Genomic DNA, 24,578 nt, shown 5'->3' with positions numbered 1-24,578 from the left:
TGATACTGTATTTCCCAGAATTCCCCCATTTTCTATAGAATTCTGTTGTCTCCTTCCCCCCTCTCCTCTTCTCTCCCCCCACCCCCCAATGCACTGTAACATAGGTATAGAGAAATACACAAACATAATTGTGACAGAAAAGCTGTCATATTGACACAGACTGAACTTGTAATCAGCTAAGGTGACATTGCTTCTAAGTGGGTTTACAAAACTGTTAGTTGTAATGTTGACAGCGCCCCACATACTCTCTGGGGTGTTACTCAAGCACTAATACTTCATACTCCAGTTACTTTCCAGGGTAAGTCTTATCACAGGTGCTGTGTAAGTGTGAACTCTATTCCTGTAGCACAGCCTTCATCTTTACTCACATTAAATGGGGATGGGGGAAAAAGACTTTTAAATCAATAGTCTAGGAAATGAAAGCTATCACCTCACACTGTCACAGGCATTGGACAGTTCTGGTGCTGTCCTGTGTGCAGCCTTGAACATGTGAAGTCTTGGTTTCAACATGCCCCCCTTACTGACAGTTGTTGAAGTGGGATACTGACTGCTAGCACCTCACTGTGTAGAAGGTATGCCCTATTTATTTATCAGTACTACAGCTGAGAATTAGCCATAAATCTCTCAAATTTCATTGGCACAGCTAAACTCTTATTACTATACCTCATAATATATCTTCCTATCTAATAAAAGGTTATATAATCTTGCTTTTTATAGGTAGTGTTATGGGTAATTCAGTTATTAACCATATCCTTGTTAGTAGAATGAATGTGGTAATATGTACATGGCTACACTTGCCGATGTAGAGCGCTGTGAGTTAAACCTGCCTTCGTAGCACACAGGGAAAGTGCTGCAGTCTGTCCCCACTCACAGCTGACAGCACACTAGTATGGCTACCCTTGCACTGCTGCATTATGGGCAGCTATCCCAGCCTGCAAGTGACTGCAATGTGCTTTTTGTGTGTGGGGAGTGGGGTTTTGGGGTGCTGTCACATGCTGTCTTAAGTTCAGAGCCCCCTGCTCCACCCCACTCACAGCAAACATTTGCTTTTTCTGAGCTGATGCTTTGAAAAGGCATTCCTACAGCCAGTTTCACAAGAGTGGCCATTTGACTTAAGGGGATTATGGGATGTTTCCAGAGGCTGATCAGAGGCCACAGCAACCGTTATTCCACTCACTGAGGTGGAGCACCAGAGTCGGAGCGCTCTACATGCCTTGCTACTGTGGACAGGTAGTGAGTTAGTGCACCCAGGGCTCCATTATTGCACTGTAACTCACAAGTGTAACCAAGCCCTTAGCCTTAACAGCACTAACACAGTCAACATTCTGAAAGCTAGCATGTAAATGTATTGCTTTACTAGTGCATTTAGCTCACTGCATTCCTAGGACTTCAGATCTTAAATTTCTTTGTTTCTAACACTTTAAATCACATGGTTTTATTTGTAAAAGTGACTCAAATGGGTAAGCAGTACTATGTACACAAGCAAAGAAGTTTGCTGTCAATACAGAATAGGTTGGGTGTGTTCACAATAGGGTATCAAAAATGCTAAGGAGTATAGTTCTATGCAGTAATTAAATTGCTGCTTGGATGTGAGCCTGTTAAACTGGACAGTCTCTACGTAAAAGAATAAATGGACACAAATCAGATGTCAAGAATTATAACATTCATAAACCAGTTGGAGAACACTTCAGTCTCTCTGGTCACGCAATCACAGACATGAAGGTCACTATCTTACAACAAAAAAACTCCAAATCCAGACTCCAGTGAGAAACTGCTGAATTGGAATTCATTTGCAAATTGGATACTATTAATTTAGGCTTAAATAGAGACTGGGAGTGGCTAAGTCATTATGCAAGGTAGCTTATTTCCCCTTGTTCCCCCCCCCAACATTCTGGTTAAACTTGGATTTAAACTTGGAGAGTGGTCAGTTTGGATGAGCTATTGCCAGCAGGAGAGTGAGTTTGTGTGTGTGTTTGGGGGGGGTGGTGAGAGAGCCTGGATTTGTGCTGGAAATGTCCCACCTTGATTACCATGCACATTGTAGGGAGAGTGGTCACTTTGGATGAGCTATTACCAGCAGAAGAGTGAGTTTGTGTGTGTATGGGGGTGGGGGGTGAGAAAACCTGGATTTGTGCTGGAAATGGCCCACCTTGATTATCATGCACATTGTAGGGAGAGTGGTCACTTTGGATAAGCTATTACCAGCAAGAGAGTGAGTTTGTGTGTGTGGTTTTTGGAGGGGGGTGAGGGAGTGAGAGAACCTGGATTTGTGCAGGAAGTGGCCCACCTTGATTATCATGCACATTGTAGGGAGAGTGGTCACTTTGAATGGGCTATTACCAGCAGGAGAGTGAGCTTGTGTGTGTGTGTGGGGGGGGGGGGGGGCAGAGGGTGAGAAAACCTGGATTTGTGCTGGAAATGGCCCAACTTGATGATCACTTTAGATAAGCTATTACCAGCAGGACAGTGGGGTGGGAGGAGGTATTGTTTCATATTCTCTGTGTGTATATAATGTCTTCTGCAGTTTCCACAGTATGCATCCGTGGAAGTGAGCTGTAGCTCAAGAAAGCTCATGCTCAAATAAATTGGTTAGTCTCTAAGGTGCCACAAGTACTCCTTTTCTTTTTGCAAATACAGACTAACACAGCTGTTACTCTGAAACCTGCCTTCCCTTTTGTTCACCAGCAGTGTTCTCTAAGAATGACTTCCATCTATCACCCACTTCAGTTCAACCTACAGGACTGTAAAGGTATGTAATTTAATATTTCAACAAACATTGAAAGAGGCTTCAAAACTGCTTTTCCAAATGAAAGAGGGTCTCAGTATTCAAAAGAGGTTACATCTGAAAAAAGGCTTAAAAGTAAATTCACTATGGCATTACTTTGACTTGAAGTTTATTTTAGCAGTTAAATAAGAAGAAATTGCTGACACTCATAAGAAAAACCCAATATATAATGACAAGCAAAGGAACTGTGGTCTCAGTAATATTCACATAAGCCAACATCTAACCTTCCCCCAAAATATCATGATTAAGTTTTGAAAGTAACTTGAAAAAACAACTTCAGACATTTGATAAAGTCTTTATTCAAACTCGATTTAAAAAATCCTTTATGCCACAAGCACACAGGCTCCACCAACTTCTTTGATCTTCTCTTCCGCTTTCCTACTGAAGAATTTTGCTTTCACAATTACAGGCTGTTTGGGCAGCTTCCCCTTGCCCAGGACTTTGTAATAACCCTAGAAAGATACAAGAGAAATCGGCATAAATAATATTCATAAAGAACTATAATCCTCTGCATCCACAATCTTTAACAATTGGAGAAATGCAAACTAAACAAATGTTTAAGTTTGCATTTTCTTCATTTAAATTTGGTCATGATTGATGTTTGCACTTCAGTAGTTTTTGCATGGTGTGAATTTATCATCAAATACTCTCAAAACCTAAAAATTACATCAGCTAAGAGCTGTACAGTTTTGCCAAGAATTTTAATTGTCTGAGTTTTACAAACATCTGTAGATAATGAAACTCTACAGTCCATGAAGAAAGTTATTTACATACCAGATTCTTCACATTTAATGGCTTTTTTTGTTAACCAACACAACCAGCTCAAGATAGGATTGTTGAAAACCATGCCAAAATTCTAACATTTCATGATACACAATAAAGCCCAGCTTATCTCTTGGCTATTGGAGAGCTTATAATTATTCAGCTCCCCCCCACCCCCAAAATAGATATCAGTAGGGCTAGCTGCCTCCTTTGGATGTTGGAAAAAGAGTCTAGGAAACAAAAGCAGCAACTGCTTGACTAGTTAAGATCTTCCAACAGCTAGTTGGTTCTATTAAAGATGACACCTCTTCTAGATCTCACAGGAGTCCTTAAATTGGTGGTAAGAGTTCCCCCCACAGGGTTTTGTTTTGACCTACTCTAACCAGGCTGGCTAAAAGTATCAGTTTTAATTAAAACAATGTTACTGATCAGGTGACTGACTGAGGCATGAGACACCACAGGCAGTGAATATAGATCAGTAGTCTTTCTCCGAGAACTATAGCACACCAAGACAATGAGAAGTGCCAGGATGTGACTCTAGCCTCGATGTGGGGAGGCTAACGCACATTACATTGGAAAATTACATGCACTAAAAGCTCTAAGGCCATGTCTACACTACCACTTATGCCAACAAAACTTATATTGCTCAGAGGTGTGGGGAAAAAAAAAACCAAACATTGTTACACTGGCATCCTCCAGTGGTCTCCTAAAACAGATGTATGCAACTGCTCAGAGCAGTTATAGGTAAGGCTGCATGTCTGTCATGGATTCCATGACTGTCATAGCAGCTGGTGTTAGCTTAGAGGCTTACTGGCTTGGGCCCTGGACCTGCAGCAGCAGTTTCGGTGTAGGAGGGGGCTCAGGGTCAGCCCTTACCTAGGCATGGGGCTCCCAGCTCCCACTGGCATTTCCCTGTAGCTCCTAGGTGGAAGGGCAAGGGGGCCCCCACCACTCCCACTGGCTGCAGAGTCAGCACTTGAAGTACACAGAGCCCCCCTGGCTGCCCCTCCCTCCAGAAGCCCTGGGGACATGCCAGTCAGAGCCAGGTAGGGAGCCTGCCAGCACCGCCCCCAGCGGGGGGCCAGGCTACTGCCACATGCCTCCCCAGTTTTAATGAGAGGTATATAATAAAAGTCATAGACAGGTAATGGGCCATGAATTTTTGTTTACTGCTTGAGACCTGTCCATGTATTTTACTAAAAATACCCGTGACTAAAACGTAGCCTTAATTATACGTACGCAAGGGGAGAGACAGACTCCAGTAAGACTGAGTTTAATGTGGAGAATACTGATTACATACATCACAGAAGCTAGTTTAAAGTATTTTTCTTAACTCTGAACATTAAATACTAGGGGAAAACAATTTTAAATTTGTTTTAAAAAATGTTGAAGTCAAGCCAAATAAAGATGAAAAATGCAGTGGCACATATTTAAGCATAATTAGTTTAATACAGTAGATCAGTGAACAAGACCCTAGGCAAAAAAATAAATGCAACCAATTCCAATGTGAATGTATGCTAAATCAAGCACACTTACCGAGCGTACAACATCAATGACCGGGGCTAATCCAGCCTGATTTTTTGCATAGTTCAGTCTTGTCTGTTCACTAACAAGTGTCCACAGTTTATCCAGATTAACAGTTGGGCAGAAGTTCTGGTTCTTCTTCAAGTGGTAGTGTCTCATACCAACTTTCCCAAAATAACCAGGATGACTAGAAAGAAAAATCAATATAGACATTCTGTTTGGTTTAAATTGGAACTATTGGCTTTTCAAGAATGTTAAATGCTTAAACAAAGTATTTTTTTTCAAGCAGCTGAAGTTTTAGTATTTGGATTTTTTTAAATCTGGGACTCATGTATAAGACTACATGTGAATAAAATGTCTGTGTAATTTCATAACTAGTATCTTCAATACACACATTAATATCAACTAATTTGTCCCTGGTTCTTCTTGCTAATTTATCAAATAAGCAAAACCTATGACAGAAAAGGAAAATAAGTAGAGTAATACTGTACTGAAGTGTTATTTGCTGATTTAATCAACTGTTCTTATATTTCAGTGATGATCACATTTTCTGAATCTACAAATAAAATTTAGTATTTTTGTAAGCAGAAATCACAACTTGTGCATCCTTTCTGATTAGTTTTGGTTCAGCCTGCAATCTCCGACCACCCAAAACTTTGGAATGGAGGTCTCGGCCTTGTTACTAACCTGGTGACTGACTGAACTACTAATAGGGACAGTCAGTGAATAAAGGTTAGTAATTATTCTCTGAGTACTCTAGCACACCATAACAACAAGCAGTGTCTAGATGTGACTCTAGTCTCAGCCATCTTTAAATACATATCTCTTGTCCCATGAAGGTTAATAAAATCAGGATAACGTTACATTTTTGATCTGTATGGTTACCATGTATTAACATTGCATTGGCTCAGATCTGAACAGACTAGTGTCCCAACCTTCTGTTACCTAAGTTCTAAAAAACCCAACACGTTAACAGTTTTGAATAATTACCGCATTCTGATCTCACCAACATTGTCAGTCACACTAATTTGTGTAAAGAAGAACGTCATGCACAAAAGAGGACTACAAAGTGCTGCCTTGTTACAAAGTCTGTCCGTTTACATGAATGGTTCAAAATGCCCACTGTGGAAGCTAGTTCGCCACGTGACATCTCAACACGACTAGCAGACAGAAGGACGAGGCATGGTTTTTAGGTGCCTTACTATTTGTCAAAGTTAATCCTGTGGTGGTGATTGCCCCCAGCATTGCCGCGGCCACCGGGATGCTTCCTGTGCTTGCCTGGAAGGAGAGAGAATAAGAAATCGTGATGCCAGAAATGCTGTACGTCGCTCAAGCCCCCGAGAGACCGTCGACGGCCCAGCAGGCACCGTGCGAGCGGGGCTGCAGCCTGTCGCTGCACGGGGGGCGGGGGGACACGTCCCCGGGTCCCGCGGGGGAACAGGGGACGCAGAGCCGACGCGTGGCCGCGCTCCGCACTCACCGATGCGGCCATGGCCGTGGCTGACGTGTCCCCTCAGCTTCCTGGTCTTCCTCAGTCTGGAGGGCTGCAGAGAGCAGAGCGCGTTACCGAGCGGCCGGCCGGACAGCGGGCCCCGCTTCCCCCCCGCCTGCCCGGGCCCCCTCGGGACTGGGACGAAGCTCCCCAGCCTCCTGGCGACACGGAGGAGCCGGGCGAGGCTCCAGGCCGCCCCCTGCGCGCTCCCCGCCCCGCCGGCCCGGCCCGGCCCGCTCCCCCGGGAAAGTGGTAGCGGGGCGGCGCGGGCACGGGAGGGCCCGGCCGCGAGCACGCGGAGCCCCCTCTCTAGAGCGCGGGGAGCCGCGCGCGCCGGGCTCCCCCCTCCCGGCGGCTCCCCTCGGCCCTGCCCAGCCACGCGGCCGCAGCCACCAGCTCACCATGCTGGCGGCCTCGAGTGAAAGAAAGAAGAGGGGCCGATGTCTCGCGAGAAGAGCGAAGGGGCCGGAGGAGGAGACAGAAATGAAGGGACGGGAGCGGCGTCTCTCGCGAGATCTCAAGCCGCCTATTTCCGGTAGCGGGAGATGGGAGGGGCCGAGCGGGGCTGGGTGAGTGAGGGGGTGGTCAGTGCCGCTGGGTCGAGCCCCGCGTCTCTCCCGCCTAGGCAGGATCGGGCCATGCGGGATCTCACCCACCCCCAGGTCTTCCCCGCGCGCTCCAAGTCCCCGGGCGGGGGGTCTCGCGTGCTCTGGGCAGGGGTTTGTGAGCCCGGGCTGCTCCCCGTTCCGGCTCGGGCAGAGTCCTCTGCGGTTCCTGGCCTCCTCAGCCGAGTCTCCTGGCGTTATCACCCGCCTGCTGAGGCTTGATGTTCTCCCGGAAGCCCCAGCTCCGGGAGTCGCGGGGCTAGGGAACATTCGGCTTGTACTTTGCGAGTCAAGTAGCGTGGTGGCCCTCCTTGTGCGACAAGCTTGAAACCATGGACCCTAAAGGCTGGAAGGCAACGAAGAACACCCCGTCTTTTGTATTTTATTTTAAAAAAATCATGTTTTTAAGGCAAATGATTTGGTGGGCGTGTGGTTGCACCCCAAGAGCTTGCGTGGCGGATGCTGTGGGTTTGTGCTTAGAGCACAGGATATGGATTCAAGGCGTTCTCGAGTCTGTTCCTGGCCCTGTGACACATTTGCTGTGTTACCTTACCCGAGCCGCTTAACCCCTATGTTCCTCAGCTTTCCCATAGATTCAGTGGAGATGCTGTTTACCTTGCCTGGGTGGTGTGAATCTTCCTTAATGTTTTAAAAGGCTTTTAAAGTATTCAAAGGTAGGGTTACCATAGGTCCATATTTTCCCGGACATGTCCAGCTTTTTGGTTCTTAATCGTCATCCAGGAGGAATTTTTAAATATCTAAAAACATCTGGGATTTTGCCATTATTATTTTTCCCCAAAGAAGAGTTGATCATTCAAGAAAGAGAGTGAATGCTGATCACTCAAGAGATTGCCTGCTTTTCCCCCCTAGCTCCTAGGCTTGTGCCGCAAAACAGCTGTTTCACATGGGGGGGAGGAGGGGGAATGTGGCATGCTCAGGGGAGGAGGTGGGGCTGGGGCAGGGATTTGGGGAAGGGGTCCAATGGGGGTGGGGAAGGGGTGGAGTTGGGGTAGGGCTAGGGGGCGTGGGCAAATACACACACCCCCTGTGGAGCGTCCCCTTTTTTTGAATGTTCAGCTGTGGTAACCCTATTCAAAGGGAGCTTGCTATACATGTGCAGAGTAGTCATTTCTTTCTTTATAAAATAAATATCCTCCAAAAATGAAACCCTCTGGGTATTGTCTATATGGTAGCGAGCCTTCCAGTCCCCTAGAGAGACTTGTGAAAGTAGGGTTCAAGCTAGTGCACTAAAAATTAGCAGTGTGGATTTTGCATTTCAAGTGGCAGTTCAGGCTCTCCAGCGTGCCAAACCCCCTGGGTCTAAGTTCAGGTGGCTAGCTTGAGTTTTCACTGGAGCCACAGCATCCACACTGCCGTATTTTAGCTGAAGCCCTCTTAGAGCAATTCTGTCTTAGAGCAATTCTGTCTACCTGGGCTGTGACGCTTCCTCCCAGCTGCAGTTTAGACATAGCCTATGTGGCCATGTGTTAGCCCAGAATAAATTTTCATGGTTGAGTTGTAAGCTCATGCAAATAGAGTAACAGTAAAAATATTTACCGTTCTTTGGCTGTTCCAAAATCTTCAGACTTGCTATAAACCTAGTTTAAAATGGCTTGGGCTTACTGGTAAACGATTATTGTTTTTACCGCATAATTTTGGTTTAAAACAAGTGTTTTATCTATTTATACTTTAGTGAAAACATTGCCTGTTAATTACAACTAATATTTTTGTTTATAAATGGATTTTTTTTACAGTTGCCTCCAAAGTTTTCCATTAAATATGGTAGTGTCCTTTAATACTTGCTACTTAGTACAAATAAAAGTGGGGAGAATGACATAGGAGAAACTGTTACTAAAATATGTCTGCATATTTTTTTTAAATGTTGAGGTCCTGTTTGTAAATGTTTAGGAGCAATTGTGAACCTGAGTGGTTTTGTCCTTTACAGTCTTGTACTATACATTTGCTGAGGTGTCTAGTAACCTATTTGCAGCAGTTGATCATAGTTCGTAATAAAGCTAGTTTTTTACCTTTCCGTTTACAAATTGCACAGATGTAGAGTTGCTGCACGCTTATGACCTAAATAAGAAAAGTGAGTGAAATGGGAGTGGAGGGAACAAGCTCATAATCTGTGAACCTCACACAGCTCCCATTAGGTTGTGATTTACAACTGCAGTTTTCTTAAGACCGCTGAATCTGACCCTTTCTACTGACAGTGTTTTAGAATTTAATTTCATAATTTCTTTTTTTCTCCATAGTGCAGGATAGTTCTAGTGTGTCACATCAGGTGCATTATGTTTCTTTAGTTTCTTTGGAAGTATCAGGTACTAGCCTTTGCTGAAGAAAGGTTACCACCATGCTAAATAGAATTTACTAGATACTCAGTGGTCATCTTTACAATTTAATATGATTCCCAGGAAGGACATCTGATGATATTTAAGAGACTTCCAACGAAGGATTTTCCCATTAATAGGTTCTGCACAAATAGAGAGCAAGAATGAAGGAGCTAATTAAAATGAAGACTTGCTTAACTTTTTGTTTTTAAATGTTTTGCTTGTTTTCCCTCTTGTTCTTTACTTTGCATCCATGTTTTATAAATATGAAAAGTTATTTTTGTTTGGTGGTATTCAACCACCTTGCCAACCCAAATAACTGTCAATGTATCCATTATAAAATAAACAAATATGGTAAGATAAATATTATAATGTTGTAAAAGCCTTGTGGAATCCTCACAACAAACACCCCCTTTTAACACCAGGAAGATATCAAAACCACCCTTTGATGACATCAGCAAGAAATAAAGATGAGGACAGAGAAGAGAGAGAAATTCAGATGACTTATGAAAGTCCCAGCCCTAAGCTACAAAGATGCTCAAATTATGGTACCATTTGCCTTCTGCTTTCCTCTTCTATGAAACATATTTACACCTTCCTGGAAATCCTAATTCTGTGATGTATTGAGTCCTTCAACTGAAACCAGGGTGTACTGATGGCTCTCAGTACTTCACAAGGTGGGTTTGCACTGTTGCTCCATGGCCTTGGTTCTGGAAAACGTTTTAGCCATCTGTCTAAACATTACACTTCCTTAAAAACTCAGCCTCCTATTGTAAAATTAATATATTTGTGTGTTCTAATTCATAATGAAGCAATATGTTAAAGGATTTATGAGGAGCAGAGACTTATAGACTAAAGCCAGAAGGAGCCATCATAGAATCGTGGGATGGGAAGGGAGCTTGAGAGGTGTTCTAGTCCAGTCCCCAGCATGATCATGATCACCTAGTCTGGCCTCCTGCTTGTTGCAGGCTACAGAACCTCACCCACCTATTCTTGTAGTAGGTCTGTAACCTCTTGCTGAGTTACTGAAGTCCTCAGGTCTTGATTTAGAGACTGCAAGTTGCAGTGAATCCATTGTTTATGCTAGTTCAAACCAGCAAGTGACCTGTGCGTCGTGCTGCAGAGGAATGCAAAAATCCCCCAGGGTCTCTGTCATTCTGATCTGGGGGAAAATTCTTTGCAGTCCCCAAATATGACGATTAGTTAGACCCTGAGCATGTAGGCAAGCCGCACCAGCCAGACACTTGGGAAAGAATATATTAACTCATCGCTCTCTCCCGATAGTGTCCCATGTCTGGCCATTGGAGATTTCTATTACATTTCTATTACTCCTGTTTTCAAGGTCATCTAAATATTCTTGTATGATATTCTGGTCCTTATCTGTATTGGCAATACCTCCCAACTTTGTGTCATCCACAAATGGTATTCGTGAACAGCCACTTTTTGAGCCAATATCATTAATGAAAATGTGAAATAAGATTGGTCACAAGATGGATCCTGGAGGAGTTCTGCTAGTAACCTTCCTCCAGCCTGACAGTTCACCTTTCAGCATGATTCATCGTAGTTTCCCCTATCACCAGTTTTTTTTATCCATCTCTTGATTCTCATATTAATCCCCATCTTCTCCAATTTAACTAATAATTTTCCATGTGGAATGGTACCAAATGTCATACTGAAATCCAGGTATGTTACATCTACTGCAATTCCTTTGTCTAGAAAATTGGTTATCTTCTCAAGGAAGATCACGTTGGTCTGGCATGATCTACCTTTTGTAATACCATGTTGTATTTTATCTTTAATGTCCTTAACTACTTTCTCTTTCAAAATTTGTTCTAAGACCTTGCATTCTATTGAGGTCAAACTAACGGGCCTGTAGTTTCCCAGATCACCTTTTTTCCCCTTTCTAAAGTATAAGTACATACTGTTGGAGACTGAAGAAGACCACTTTGAACATTTACCTCTGGAGGATGGATCATGAAGATGTATCAAATAAAGTGAGTTCATATATAGATAATCATTATTATCATGTTTCAGAGGAACAGCCGTGTTAGTCTGTATTCGCAAAAAGAAAAGGAGTACTTGTGGCACCTTAGAGACTAACCAATTTATTTGAGCATGAGCTTTCGTGAGCTACAGCTCACTTCATCAGATGTTTACCGTGGAAACTGCTATTATTATTATCATGTTATCTAATTATACTATTGGTACATTTAATGGAACTTATTTTTAAATGGGCCTTAAAACGGCTTCTAATGTTGAACCTGCAGTCAACTATGGATGCAAATGATAGATATGCTAGTGCAATCAAGTAGCCAGATAGCCACATATTTTCATTTGCACCTGCAACTGGTTGTGGTTGCAAAATAAGTGGCAGGTTTTAAAATTTAGTCCACTATGTTTTAAAATTTTAAATAGTAATATTAAAATGTGTTACTCTTAAACTTTTTTTTTAAATGGACAGATCGTAATTTTTGAGTCATTCAGATTTTGTTATTCCATGATACAAAAAGAGCATGCTTTCCAGCCTTTGCTTTTAGAGAATCCATTTGTTTTGCTTTAAATGTGTGCACATTGTTTATAGTTTGTCTAAATGTTTCTTTATTCATATGCTTGTTTGTCTGGCTCAGACCCTCAGTAAAGTCAAGAGAGATTGCTCAGCATTACTCAGGACCTGAGAAGCTCTCTAGCTATATCCCACATATTTGTTGTTTTTGTCCTCAAGTTTACGCACATGCTGGTAATATTATGTAATTTATTGTAAAGGGGGAAAATTTGTTGTTTTCTGAACCCCTCAGATGTAATAAATATCTTTTGGTAAGGGGGCATTAATCTTGTAAAGGGCAGACTAGTAACACTGTATAATTTAAATGAGAAACACATAATGTGTCTCTGTCTCGTTTAAAGAAAAGGAGTACTTGTGGCACCTTAGAGACTAACCAATTTATTTGAGCATGAGCTTTCGTGAGCTACAGCTCACTTCATCGGATGCATACCGTGGAAACTGCAGCAGACTTTATATACACACAGAGAATATGACACATAAAGTCTGCTGCAGTTTCCACGGTATGCATCCGATGAAGTGAGCTGTAGCTCACGAAAGCTCATGCTCAAATAAATTGGTTAGTCTCTAAGGTGCCACAAGTACTCCTTTTCTTTTTGCGAATACAGACTAACACGGCTGTTACTCTGAAACCTGTCTCGTTTAAGTGATATGAAAATGTTATATGTGTTCAATGGGTAGGTGTCTTGTGCCTGCAATAAAGCTTTCTCGAGTACTTTCCCCAGATGACCTCTAAAGAACAAAAGCTTGCAGGAAACATCAAAACTGATCATTTCACAATTGCACAATTCCTGTCTTGCTAATGGAAGCTAGAATGGAATTGCAGTCTATGGGAACAGTATGTCATCCTGTTTATTCTGTTGTATAAAGCCACTGCACCTACATTATGGTCTCTCCAGCTGGGTTTGTTAAATAAAAAGGATATGCATTCAGTTCAGCAAATTTCTTGTATTCTGCATTCATTGCTTTTTCCTCTTTTTGAAGTTTATTTTGATGTAATAGGTTATGATTTTATATTTCTAGGAGGCGGAAGTGAGCTACTTTGTGGTGTGGAATGGGAGCCCTTCTGTGAAACATGAAAGCTCTGGCTGATATTGAGTGGCCCAATTCTCTATTCAGCTCTGGTAATCCTGTTGAAGGGGACATGGGTAGGCTGAGAGGACTTCTTTGGCTCAAGTAATAGCCATCCTCTGTTTTCCACTTTGTCCTTTTCCTCTGACTTCTGAATGGACACCATTTTTTTGCCCTTGGAATGCAGCAGATTATTCCCAATGGCATGGTTATTTTTAAAGAAAGAAAAAAATGTCACTGGAGGAGTCCTAGACCAATTATTGCATGTGAATACTTGGTAAATCCCTGTGGAAGAGCTTGACACAAATAAAATAGAACATCAGGATTTCTATCCATTGGAAAAGCTGGATGAAAGTAGAAAAGGCACACTTTTGAGATGTATCTTGACAACTATTAGATATGTCATCTAGCGCTTTGTGTGGGTGGGGTGAAGTTCTTAGTCAACTTGTCTGAAACAAATGCATCTCTGCATTCTGAACTGTTACGATATTCATAGAATCATAGAATATCAGGGTTGGAAGGGACCTCAGGAGGTCATCTAGTCCAACCCTCTGCTCAAAGCAAGACCAATCCCCAATTTAAATCAATATTATTTGAATATTTAAATATTATATTATTGTGGGAGACAGCTGGATTTGTCTTGGCTCACACACCATGAAGAGAGTGATTACCTAAGTGACGCGTGCTCCCCTGTGTGCAGGGGCCATTTGCACCTGCAGAAGTGGGGTATTCTGCTTCTGCAGCATGCTTCTCTCTCTCTCTCCTACCCCACAGAAGCCCCTCTGCAATGGCTCTATAAAGGGTATGGGTGAAGGGTTCCTGTGGATTCTCCCCTGCCCATACACATGGGAGAAGGCAACATCAATTAATACAGTCCAAACATGTTTGAGCTGTTTCCCTCCTGTGATGTGGAGCTCCTTTATAGGAGAGCTCCAGAGACAGTCCCTGTAGAAAGCATGTTTCCAGGGCCAAGCAGCAAAGTGGAAGCAATGAACAGCAGTGTAGATGTGTCCCTTGCCCTTTGAGGATCTTTCAGGATCTGTGGCCCAATGGGATGAAATATTCAATTTATTTCAGGGAGTAGGGGAGGGCAGAACTACATTCACCTTTTTCCCCTCTCTATAAAATAACAAGAAGGAAACTCCATGAGCTGTAACTTCCAAAGTTTCCTGCTGCATGTTTGGATTATTTCCATGTTGGAACTGAGACTTCAATTCCAATTTCAGAATCTCGGTTGAGGCATAAGCCAGCAAGTACACAGTTTTACTTGGAAATCGCAGGCTAAAGTTAGGGAAAACATTGCTTTACTTGTAAAGGGAGCAGATTTGATTTGTAGCCTTTGAGAGGCAGTAAGCATGGAACCCCAAGATGCCATTTGTACAGAGTGTAAGGGGCACGTTATTAAATCTTTAGAAGCAAAAACGTTCATAATTACAAGTATCTTTGCATTTCTGTATGCAGCTTTCTAACATGCATTGTTCAAATGGGAATGGGGTTTTAACTGTTTATTCCCTTATTCCCGTTTATTTCTCTTGCTGATTGTAAAACATTGGGAAAAAAGTGTAGAAAAAGTTGGAACATTTTCCACCCGCTTTGAGAACTGCAAGCAGAAAGAGTACAGCGTGTGAGAATTTAGACAGTTAGCATTACTATAAATAGATCCACAGTACAGTATGCCTCAGATTTTATCAAAAGTAGCAAGCACTACGTACTGAGAATGGAATTTTGGTTTGTTTGCCTAAAACCACTCTTTCCAACACGCTAATCTGCAAAGAAAACGTTATTTTCAGTAATGTGGGTGTGCAATTTTCACCTGCAAGGAACTTCCCCTTTCTTCAAAGGGGCTGAATAAATGTTTTTGAGAACGTGCCTCCTGCAGTTGGCTTGTATTTTTCACTTGGGTGGCCGAGCGCTTCATTAAGTAGAAAGTGGTTGTAATGAGTCATTTTGTGACTTTTAGTGTCCTTGATGTCAAACTTTGGACTAGGAAAATGGAGAGCCTAGATCTGTTGAGGAATTGTTTGGTGTGCAAATGGGAACTAAAGAGAAGAGATCCCAGACTGCTGCCTTGTCTTCACTCCTTTTGTAAGGACTGTCTTCCAGATTTGATTCAAGGATACAATTACACTCCCACTGAACGTGAAGTTATGTATGAAGGTAACATTTCATGAACTATTTTGTACTTCTTAGGCACTTTATAATGCAATATTGGAATAGGCCGATTGAGAAGCACTTTTTTACACAATTATTCTTTAAAATATGTTGTAAAGGAATTACTAGGAGACTTAAAATTAGAAATGAGAAAGAGATGGGTGGGGTACCTTCTCCCCTAAATGAACTTTTATTGGGAAAAACAAATCTATTAGAGACAAATTAAATAATTTGGAAAAATGTTTAAACTCACATAATCAGTTTGTTTTTAATTAATTGTTTTAAACAAGTGTCAACATCCTGGATGTTTGTTTTACAAAAAGGTATTGTAAGGTAGCTGCTAGGCTATAACTTCTTTACACAATTCTTTGAATACAATGGAACTTTCTCAGGTAAACAATTTTTCCATAGAAAAATTTAGAATAGATTTTGATATCTCGATCTGGTCCTTCACTTCTATCGAAGGTCATTATAACTAAAATTGCAGTGTATATATTCTGATGCACTTCCATTTTACTGCATCTCAAGTTCATCATAAGTAGATTCCACTATATACTGTAATTATCATACTGACTCAATCAGTTTTTAACTAAACTAAGCTTAGTGCTCTTCAGTTGCAAAGCCAAGGATTTTGTGAATCTGGCTCTGTTGAGCATGAAGTTGTGGTTAGAGTTTTTAGTAGTTAATTTAAAAATAAATGCACAGGTGTTTCTGAATTGTAGAACGAGACACACAATCAAACAGATATGGTAATATGCTAAACTAGAACCTAGCTTGTTGAATTCAGTCACTTTTTTACTGAGAAAACATTAACACTGATTGTAAGAAAAAAAAATCCTATTAATTTGTAACAGTTCCAGAGCAGTTCTGTTAGAAATTTTTAGGAAGACATAGTCCCTGATGCGAAGAGCTGAGAATCTGAATTGGATAGATAACACAAACCAAAATGGTTCAGATGTGAGAGTGGCTGGAAACAGCACTAGGAAGCAGATCATTGTTGAAAGGCTAAGTGGAAGAAATGTTGGAAGAGGAAAGGGAAGTCACTTAGCACAGAGGAAGAAGGAGGCTATTCATGTGCAGGGAACTGAGTAAAAAATGTAAAAGACTAGAGTAAGAGAATGAACAGTCACTTCAAATAAATTACAAAAGGGTACCATTAACTGTCCTCTGGTATTTCTACATACCACAGTGGTATCTAAGCTCTCTGGTGGCTTTTTACTATCAATTCCAGGAGAACTAGTTTCTCTTTTCAACTCAGCCTCTGATATACCAGAGCCTAACTGGATGTATCCTAGTTTGAAAATGTTGGCCTCAACCTCTCTGTGTATCAGTTTCCCCAAATACAGAATGGAGATGATGATGATTCTCGTCATTGTAGAGCCCTTTGTCATCCTTGGTTACATTGGATTTAGCTATGATGAGGATTAATTATATTTTTAAAATATTATATTTTTTTCATGTATAATGATCATAATTCCTGATCCACTGCCTGTGGAGTGGATCAGGAATTATTAACCCGCAGCACTAGTGGACCTGAACATGCTAATCTAGCACCCCTGAAACAGAGTTTTGCTGAAAGCTGCAATGCGTTGCTTCCCAACTTAGCTTATTATAGATCAGGAGCAATTATGGGTAAGAGCCAGATAGGAGAAATAGCAGAGAAAAGAACCAATCAACAGTGATAACCCAATAAACTTAAGGAAGACATCAGGTGCAAACCTCTAATTAATATCTGAGCAACATGAGCAGCAAAGAAGACACATCTGTGTCTCACTTAAATCCATGGCTGAAAATGCTGGGAAAGGCTTGTCTATACTACAAAATGTTATTGTGTTTTACCAAATGTTACTGTGCTTGAACACATTTGTAGAGAATTAAGTTAGCTATGTGATGCTGACCATGACTGTATTATCAGCATAGACCCAGATAAATCATTGAATCAGTTAGGTGACATGATGCTGAACATGATTTGTTCTAGTATGTCCTTAGCACAAAATTGTCTTCAGCACCAAGTCAGCTAACTCAATTCTTCACAAGTGTTTTCAGACTCGGCAACGATTTATCAACAAGCCCTAAATGCAATCAAATGCAAAGTGAGGGGGAAAATCTATTACATTTCCAAATGAAGGCAATCTAAGATAAATAAAGCCCTTAGTTATAGAGATGTATTTTAATCCCTGTCTTTCAGTACAGTAGTACAAATTATGAGATGGCAGGATTAAGCCATCTCTTCCCATTTTCAGTTGTCTTTGTGATGCCTCTAGGATTGCTGCAAAGGTGGATTTAAAGTGCACTGGGTAAGTTACTTAATGGCTGTTGCGGTTGCGAAGAAAGTACGTGTTAAGCTGCAGCTCAGTGTTCTTGCTCAGGAAGAGGTGTTAGCAAGACATCGGCGGTAAGCTGGACACTCTGGGGAAACTGGGAGTACCTTAGACTTGATTTGTGAGAGCTGGTGGTTTAAAAACATGGGAACTTAAGTCAGTGAATTTCATTTGAGGACAGCTCTGACAAGAGGACATAAAAGTCCATGATCTTTGCAGGTTTGGTGACTGAACATTTTATTGGTAATGGGAGGCCTTGGAAATCAGTGGGAGTTAGTGGTTTTACTCATTTACTTTTTCTGTAATTCAGTATATGTTTTCCAATCTTTCTACATGTTAAATAGTAATGGCCACATTCATCCCTTGTGTAGCTCCACAGGATGAATGTGTTTAGTGTTCGGAAAAGTGTTTCATTCAAAGGACAGATTTGGATGGGGGGAAACAGGTGGTATTCCCACAATAAAAAAGCAGGCTCTGACTACAAAGTAAGCTCTACGTACATGAGAAACCACCCTGTCATAAATATAAAGGGAAGGGTAACCACCTTTCGGTCCACAGTGCTATAAAATCCCTCCTGGCCAGAGGCAAAACCCTTTCACCTCTAAATGGTTAAGAAGCTAAAATAACCTCGCTGGCACCTGACCAAAATGACCAATGAGGAGACAAGGTACTTTCAGAGCTGGAGGAGGGGAACAAAGGGTCTGTCTGTGTGTTATGCTTTTGCCGGGAACAGATCAGGAATGCAGCTCAGAACTCCTGTAAAAAGTTAGTAAGTAATCTAGCTAGAAATGTGTTAGATTTCTTTTGTTTAATGGCTGGTAAAATAGCTGTGCTGAATAGAATGTATATTCCTGCTTTTGTATCTTTTTGTAACTTAAGGTTTTGCCTAGAGGGATTCTCTATGTTTTGAATCTGATTACCCTATAAGGTATTTACCATCCGGATTTTTACAGAGGTGATTCTTTCACTTTTTCTTTAATTAAAATTCTTCTTTTAGGAACTTGATCGCTTTTTCCATTGTTCTTCAGATCCAAGGGTTTGGGTCTGTGTTCACCTATACAAATTGGTGAAGATTTTTATCAAACCTTCCCCAGGAGAGAAGATGTCTCCAAGTGGGCTCTTTCCCTGTTCTTTGTTTAACACGCTTGGTGGTGGCAGCATAGGGTTCAAGGACAAGGCAAAGTTTGTACCTTGAGGAAGTTGTTAACCTAAGCTGGTAAGAATAAGCTTAGGGGGTCTTTCATGCAGGTCCCCACATCTGTACCCTAGAGTTCAGAGTGGGGAAGGAACCTTGACACCCCCACAGTAGATTGTGCAGATGTTTAAAATTTGCTCAGGTATGCTGTCTGGTCTCCTTGGGCTTGGCTGCCCCTCACTGCAATCCGAATGCATCCATGGTCTCTGCTGGGGGGTTCCTTGTGTTTAGTTTTCCTTCCTTGAAAAAGCTCCCTTGTGGCGCCTGTATATTGTTCAGTTCTTCATCATATAATCCTCCCTCTCCTGTCTTACAGGCTTTGCTGAGAAATGAAATAGTTAATTTTAATTTTTTTTTATCATCAGGTATCTGAGTTAGCACCCTTTGAGATGTTATGATGTCAGGTTCTACAACATAGGTAGATGTCTGTGTGTCAGTTATACTCAGGTCATGTTTTCAAGATTAAATTAGCAACCATAACAGCTAGAGACTGTTTTTTTAATGAAAGCTTAGATTCTGAATCATAAGAAGGCAGCATGAAAAAGGTGCTGACACACCATGCTAGCATGTACTGATTGAGTTTAAGCCCTGGTTACATTTCTGTTTTGTGACTTTAGGCAAGCTGTTTGTTTCCATTTGTAAAATGAGAATGATACTTACCCACCTCTGTAAAGTGCTTTGAAATGAATAGATGAAAAGCCTTCTAGAAGTTGAAAATTTCAATAATAATTTTTATTACTATTAAATCTTTGTTTGAATTCATCCTGTGGAATGACTTTTATTTTCTGTGAAACCATATAAATAAATTGTGCATGATATCATTGGGTTTCCATGACTTGTATAATAATATTTATGGCAAAATTATTACAGAGCTAGCCTACAAATTGTACTCCTGTGGGCATTCTGTGCCAAAAAATAAACAATTCTGGGCACAATGTTTTAAAATTCTGCAAATTTTATTTGTCAAAATGACACTACATAATCATGTCACTTTCAATTATTTTGGTAATTTATTTCAAAATACCAGTCAGCGAGTATGTCTGTAACAATACAGACACACAATTTCCCCCCCAGGAGTAGAGAGTTAAAGAAACCCCTATGACAACCCATTTCCTGTTTCTCTGTCCCGTTCTCTCCTTTCCCGAGCCCAGCCAAGGGGCCAGACACCCACAACCTCCACCCTTCCCCCCCCCCCCCCGAGGCCAACTGTAGGGCGCCCCCCAGCTAATACACCCGAGCCCAGCTGCAGGTTCCCCCTAGCCCAGATGCCTGCACCCTCTCACCCCAGAGCCCAGCTGCAGGGCCTCCCCTTGCCCACATACCCACACTCTTCCCCCCCCAGAGCCCAGATGTGGCTCCCCCCAGCTCAGACACTCTTCCCCCCCCCGAGCCCAGGGATCCAGAGGGAGAAACAACCTAATGCTCAGTCCCAGGCTTGCGTGGAGTTTCCTGCATGCCACCCTGTCCTTCCCTCAGGGTGCGCTGAGAACTGCAGCTGTCAGGAACCCTCTAGCTCCCTCCTCCTCCTCCTTCCCCCAGCAATGTCGTCTATCTGCGAGCTTGGCTCTGCTGGGTCCAGCGGCCCCTTGTGGCGGCCAGCAGCACTGCAGCCCATTTCTGTGTGGGAAAGGAAATTCTGCACCACAATGTTAATTTCAGAAAAATTCTGCTTTGCGCAGTGGCACAGGATTCCTCCAGGAGTAAAATTGAAATGAATAAGTCGGAACTACCCACTGATGGACACTCTTTTGTAAGAGAGAACTCAATACCCAGATTCAAAAATGACAGGAAAATACATACTAAAGGTCAAGTAGTGAAGAACTGCAAACTGAACTCAACTAAAGCAGACCTTTAGACGGAGTCAACATGGCTGCTGTTGAAAATATACAGTTGTCTTAAACTGGAAGAGCAGATATTATGTAGCAGCCCTACCACCTAATGCCTACTTGTGAAATCTTATAGGTAATTGGTGAAAGGCATCAAAAATTTGCCTAACTGATGATCACATTAGCATTCATGTATTCTGAGCTGTCTTTAATGAGAGAAGTGTATTGTTCTTTATGAAACAAGTTAATCGCTCTGTCTCCTTTTACTCTGCAGTCACTTTCAATATGAAGGTGTGGTTTGTGGAGACTACAGGTCCCAGCATGCAATATTCCATGTTGATTTAAGCATTCTTCTGGATTGTATTAAAATGTGGGTGTCAGTACAGCTTTTTAAGAAGCTATTAACTTCAATTTGGCCTGTGTTAGAGCAGCCAGATTATGAGGGCAACAAATAATCTTGTTTTGATGCAATATCACATAGTGCAAGTGATGCAATATATTACACCTGTTAATTCTGAAAGAGAATACTCATTTGTTTTAATTAGATATCCACAAAGAGGTTTAGAGCAAGCACAAAATATGAATTGTTTCAAAAGGGGGAGGGAAGAAAACCTCATCAAGAAGCATGGAAAAGCATCTCTGCTGTCCGCAGGCTTCTAATTTGGTCCATTTAAATGAATTTTGGGGAATTTGGCTCATCTCACTCTGTGGTTCAGCTGCCAGACCCAAAAGGCAAGCAAAGCAGCTGGGTTTTGTTAGATAAATATGAACCTGTAAAATAGGGGGAGTTTTCTTTAAAACTGTTTCCTATAGCCTATAATTGGATCTCTAAGGAAACCGTGAACCATGCCAGCAGCTCTGAGCATTAGCTAATGATCTCTGAGAATAATTATCCTGGTATTTGCACTTCTTGCCTTACCCTCTTTCCCCTCAACAATGTCTGGACAGCAGGTAGAAATGTGATGGGTATGATATGCCTGCTGCCTGTTTCTTTATGATCAGCAATTTTTAGAACAATCAGAGATTGTCAGTTCCGATTTATTAAGCAGACACTTGAGCTGAGCTTTTCTTGTGTTAAAGCTTGACCTAGGGCTGGAGTTGGAGGGCCTTGAAACAAAACTGTAAGTTGAGTCCTGTGATACTCAGTTTAGAAGTGGTGGATCTACAGTTTAAAATCAGCCAGGGTCTCTGTGCTTGGTGAGGAGATGTAGACGTGGCCAGTTATTCATGGATTACTGCAATTTACTGTATTTGTAGCAAAATTTGAAGGGCACTCTGACACATCAGCTCTTTATTCATGGGTATTTCTCTCAGGGAGCATATGGCACTTGTAGTCAAAAGACTACACTGGCCTCCAGTTAATCTCTGGGTCCAATTCAGGGTGTCAATTTTGATTCATAAATTTCATTATGGTGTAGGTCCTGTGTACCTTGGAGACTACTCTCTCCTTATATCTTATACTGGCTGTTGAGATCCACTGGGTAACTAGATTTGTATATCTGAAGTTTCGTTATTCTCTGGAATTCCCTCTCCATGTCATGTGTCAGAGTCCATGTTTGTTGAGCTCCAGGCATACTTCAAGGCCTGTGTGTTACCTGTGGCAAGGGGGGTGTTTGGTATTGTTTGTCTGAATGCTGATTTTAAAACTCCATGTGTGGGATTTAGATATCCAGTTTAGGTGTTTGTGTTTGAATATTGGGCCCACTGACTGCTTTCTTGTGTTCATTAGTATGAATGTTCTGTGCACCTTCAATTTAGTTACTATTGCTGAGGTGAGTGACATAGCTGACTTGAATTTGCAGGATCTGCGATCCATGAAAAAGGAGCAAACACAGCGTGGCAAAGTGAGAACATCTCTCAGAGAAGAGAGGTGTTTTTATAGCTCCAGTGGGTGCATGCATTGTGCCTTCTTCATGGTAGCTTCCATGGTGCTTTTCTTCATGCTCCGTAGTACACCATGAAGGAATGATGGAACAGTTTCAGGGCTGCAGCAGTGTTATTTCTTCATGTACAACATCTGAAGAAGACTTTTCTGAGAATGACTTCAAAACAGAGTGGCCCTCACTGGTCTTGTAGTGCCTGCTAGTAGGTCAGATATATTGAGAAATAGCTATGAGTGCATGTATCTGGAATTTCAGTGTTGGCTTATTAGGTAGCCTATCCCACAACTCATGAAGAAATTGGGTTCAAGTCCAATCTTAGGATCCTTGTTGGCATCCCTGAAGTTATTAGCCTCTGTGACATCATAATCCGCTGCACATCAATGAATTGTGATGTCATAAGTAGAAGATTAATTATTTCAGCTGATTAGTAAACAGGAGAAGCTAATGAACTCCTAGGAAAAAGATCAGATTTTTATGCAAATGTTCCTATCTCCTTGCCAGAGTAAATTACATATAAACAACATGGGGTTCTCAGCAACCCTTTACCCATGAAAGAGATTCAGCTTCTGTTTCTAGAAGTTTTGGGAGAAATAATGGGCCTGATTCAGATATAGTGGTTGCATGATTTCTTGAAATGCAGATTCTGTTGTTTGAATCCTATAATTCTGTGTTGGATTACAATTTAGATACAGCTATTGCATCATTCTTCATACGTATAAACAGTGAGTCTCTAGGGCAATGCTTTCCTTCACCAACGATGCCGTAATAATGATACATTTAAATGAGCTGTCTGTAAAGTACAGGTTCCTGAAACAAATGAACCTTGTTTGTTTATAGGTAATGTTGAGAGATGAAGTCTAGAAAGATTTGTAGGGAATAGTCTGCAGAGGGTACGCTGAGAGTGAATGGCTTTGTGATATTCATTTAGCTGAAGCAGAGAGACTCCCATTTCTTTCCTTCTGAGCACCTATTAAAAGTTACTCTGAGGTTTGAAAGACAATCCAACAAGAAAGAGAGTGGATGCTGTTGTTGTCTTACTGTGTGATCTGTATTTCAACACTTCTGGAAAAATACAGCCAAGAAAACTTTAAAAAGGCCTAAAAGCATCTCAGGTGAGAGCAAGAAATAAACCGGGAGGAAAATAAGGTGGATCTTGGGTGTGTGCCTTCTAATAACCCACCTCTTATCTTGACCTTGTTACTTTGTGAATGTTTCTTGAATGAAGAAGGGAAAGCAGTTCCAGATGCTAAGCAGAAAGGTCTAATCACTTTCTTTCATCATCAAATGATACTGTACAGAAAAGGCTGTTGCTAGGGGGTACTATGTATGGACTTCTGCTTAATAACAACCCATTTCCTGTGCTTAGTGACTTTGATTTGTGCACCTTTTCAGGTGACTGTTTATCCAGAGGACAGGTAAGCAAACATGAGTTGCTTTGTTTTCTTTTTTTATTTAAGAAAACAGTGGTTTAGCAGCAATCTACATTTTAAGTATAAGCTTTGCAGCGAGATTTAGCATAAGCACTTTATACTCTTGAAGCAGCTGTTACTTGTCTCACTGTTTACAAAAGTACATACAGGCTATTTGTCCAGCTTGCTTAATTTCATTATAATTAGTTTGGATAACCATTCTATAGTGTATTTTTAATGTCAAGAATAGTTAAGCTTTTGTAGAATGCATGTGAGTGTTGAGCATTTCTACAGTGTACTCTTTAATATATATAAAAAGTATCACAAGTGAAGTCCCATTATCTGAACTGAACTCATTCAGCAAGATGCAAATATGTCTATCATGAAGGACAAGAAATCTTAATCATGAATTTCAAGAATAGCCCATGATCTGTTAGGGAGATATTTAGCCCATTAGCAATGCATATTGGCAGCTGCATAAGTCGAAGAATGTCCCCCGTACAGTATTGCCATGTATCTAGAATTTTCTGAGTAATTTCTTTTAGTTGTTCCTTCTATTCCTGACTTTTCTTGGTATTCTTCACACTGAGAACTTGAGAGTTAGAAGCATCTCAGAAGTGTATCTAAGAGGAGCTTCAAGTTTATAGGTCATGGTTACTTAACT

The 24,578-nt window shown here is 41.5% G+C and overlaps 2 protein-coding genes and 2 non-coding genes across 6 annotated transcripts in view; 1 reads left to right on the top strand and 3 right to left on the bottom strand.

Annotated features, from left to right (window-relative positions):
* Nucleotides 1-3,064: 3,064 nt before the first annotated feature.
* LOC125638241 (large ribosomal subunit protein uL15) lies at nt 3,065-7,057 on the bottom strand. Its single transcript, XM_048853744.2, has 5 exons — nt 6,965-7,057; nt 6,552-6,615; nt 6,274-6,349; nt 5,084-5,258; nt 3,065-3,237 (listed from the first exon to the last, which is right to left on the bottom strand). The coding sequence occupies exons 1-5, from the start codon at nt 6,965-6,967 to the stop codon at nt 3,109-3,111; spliced, it is 447 nt and encodes a 148-aa protein (XP_048709701.1). The 5' UTR covers nt 6,968-7,057; the 3' UTR covers nt 3,065-3,108.
* On the bottom strand, nt 3,964-4,095 carry LOC125639256 (small nucleolar RNA SNORA3/SNORA45 family). Its single transcript, XR_007357437.1, has one exon. It is a non-coding gene; the product is annotated as a small nucleolar RNA SNORA3/SNORA45 family (small nucleolar RNA).
* On the bottom strand, nt 5,746-5,877 carry LOC125639255 (small nucleolar RNA SNORA3/SNORA45 family). Its single transcript, XR_007357436.2, has one exon. It is a non-coding gene; the product is annotated as a small nucleolar RNA SNORA3/SNORA45 family (small nucleolar RNA).
* A 1,125-nt stretch (nt 7,058-8,182) lies between the features above and the next one.
* TRIM66 (tripartite motif containing 66) overlaps nt 8,183-24,578 on the top strand; it is an 82,894-nt gene continuing 66,498 nt past the window's right edge. Inside the window, exons 1-2 of one of the 3 annotated variants that reach the window (XM_048854860.2) lie at nt 8,183-11,492; nt 13,082-13,206. In XM_048854860.2, coding sequence (XP_048710817.2) covers nt 13,134-13,206 — 73 coding nt within the window. In that variant the 5' untranslated portion in view covers nt 8,183-11,492; nt 13,082-13,133. Of the gene's footprint in view, nt 11,493-13,081; nt 13,207-14,597; nt 15,287-17,523; nt 17,578-24,578 lie in introns of those variants that run through there. The other 2 variants (XM_075129396.1, XM_048854859.2) reach the window with 2 other exon arrangements.

This window comes from Caretta caretta, chromosome 6 (assembly GCF_965140235.1).
Source record: "Caretta caretta isolate rCarCar2 chromosome 6, rCarCar1.hap1, whole genome shotgun sequence".
NCBI classification, from domain to species: domain Eukaryota; kingdom Metazoa; phylum Chordata; order Testudines; family Cheloniidae; genus Caretta; species Caretta caretta.
The sequence above is the reverse complement of the archived record's forward strand: the minus strand, read 5'-3'. Positions and strand labels throughout refer to the sequence as shown.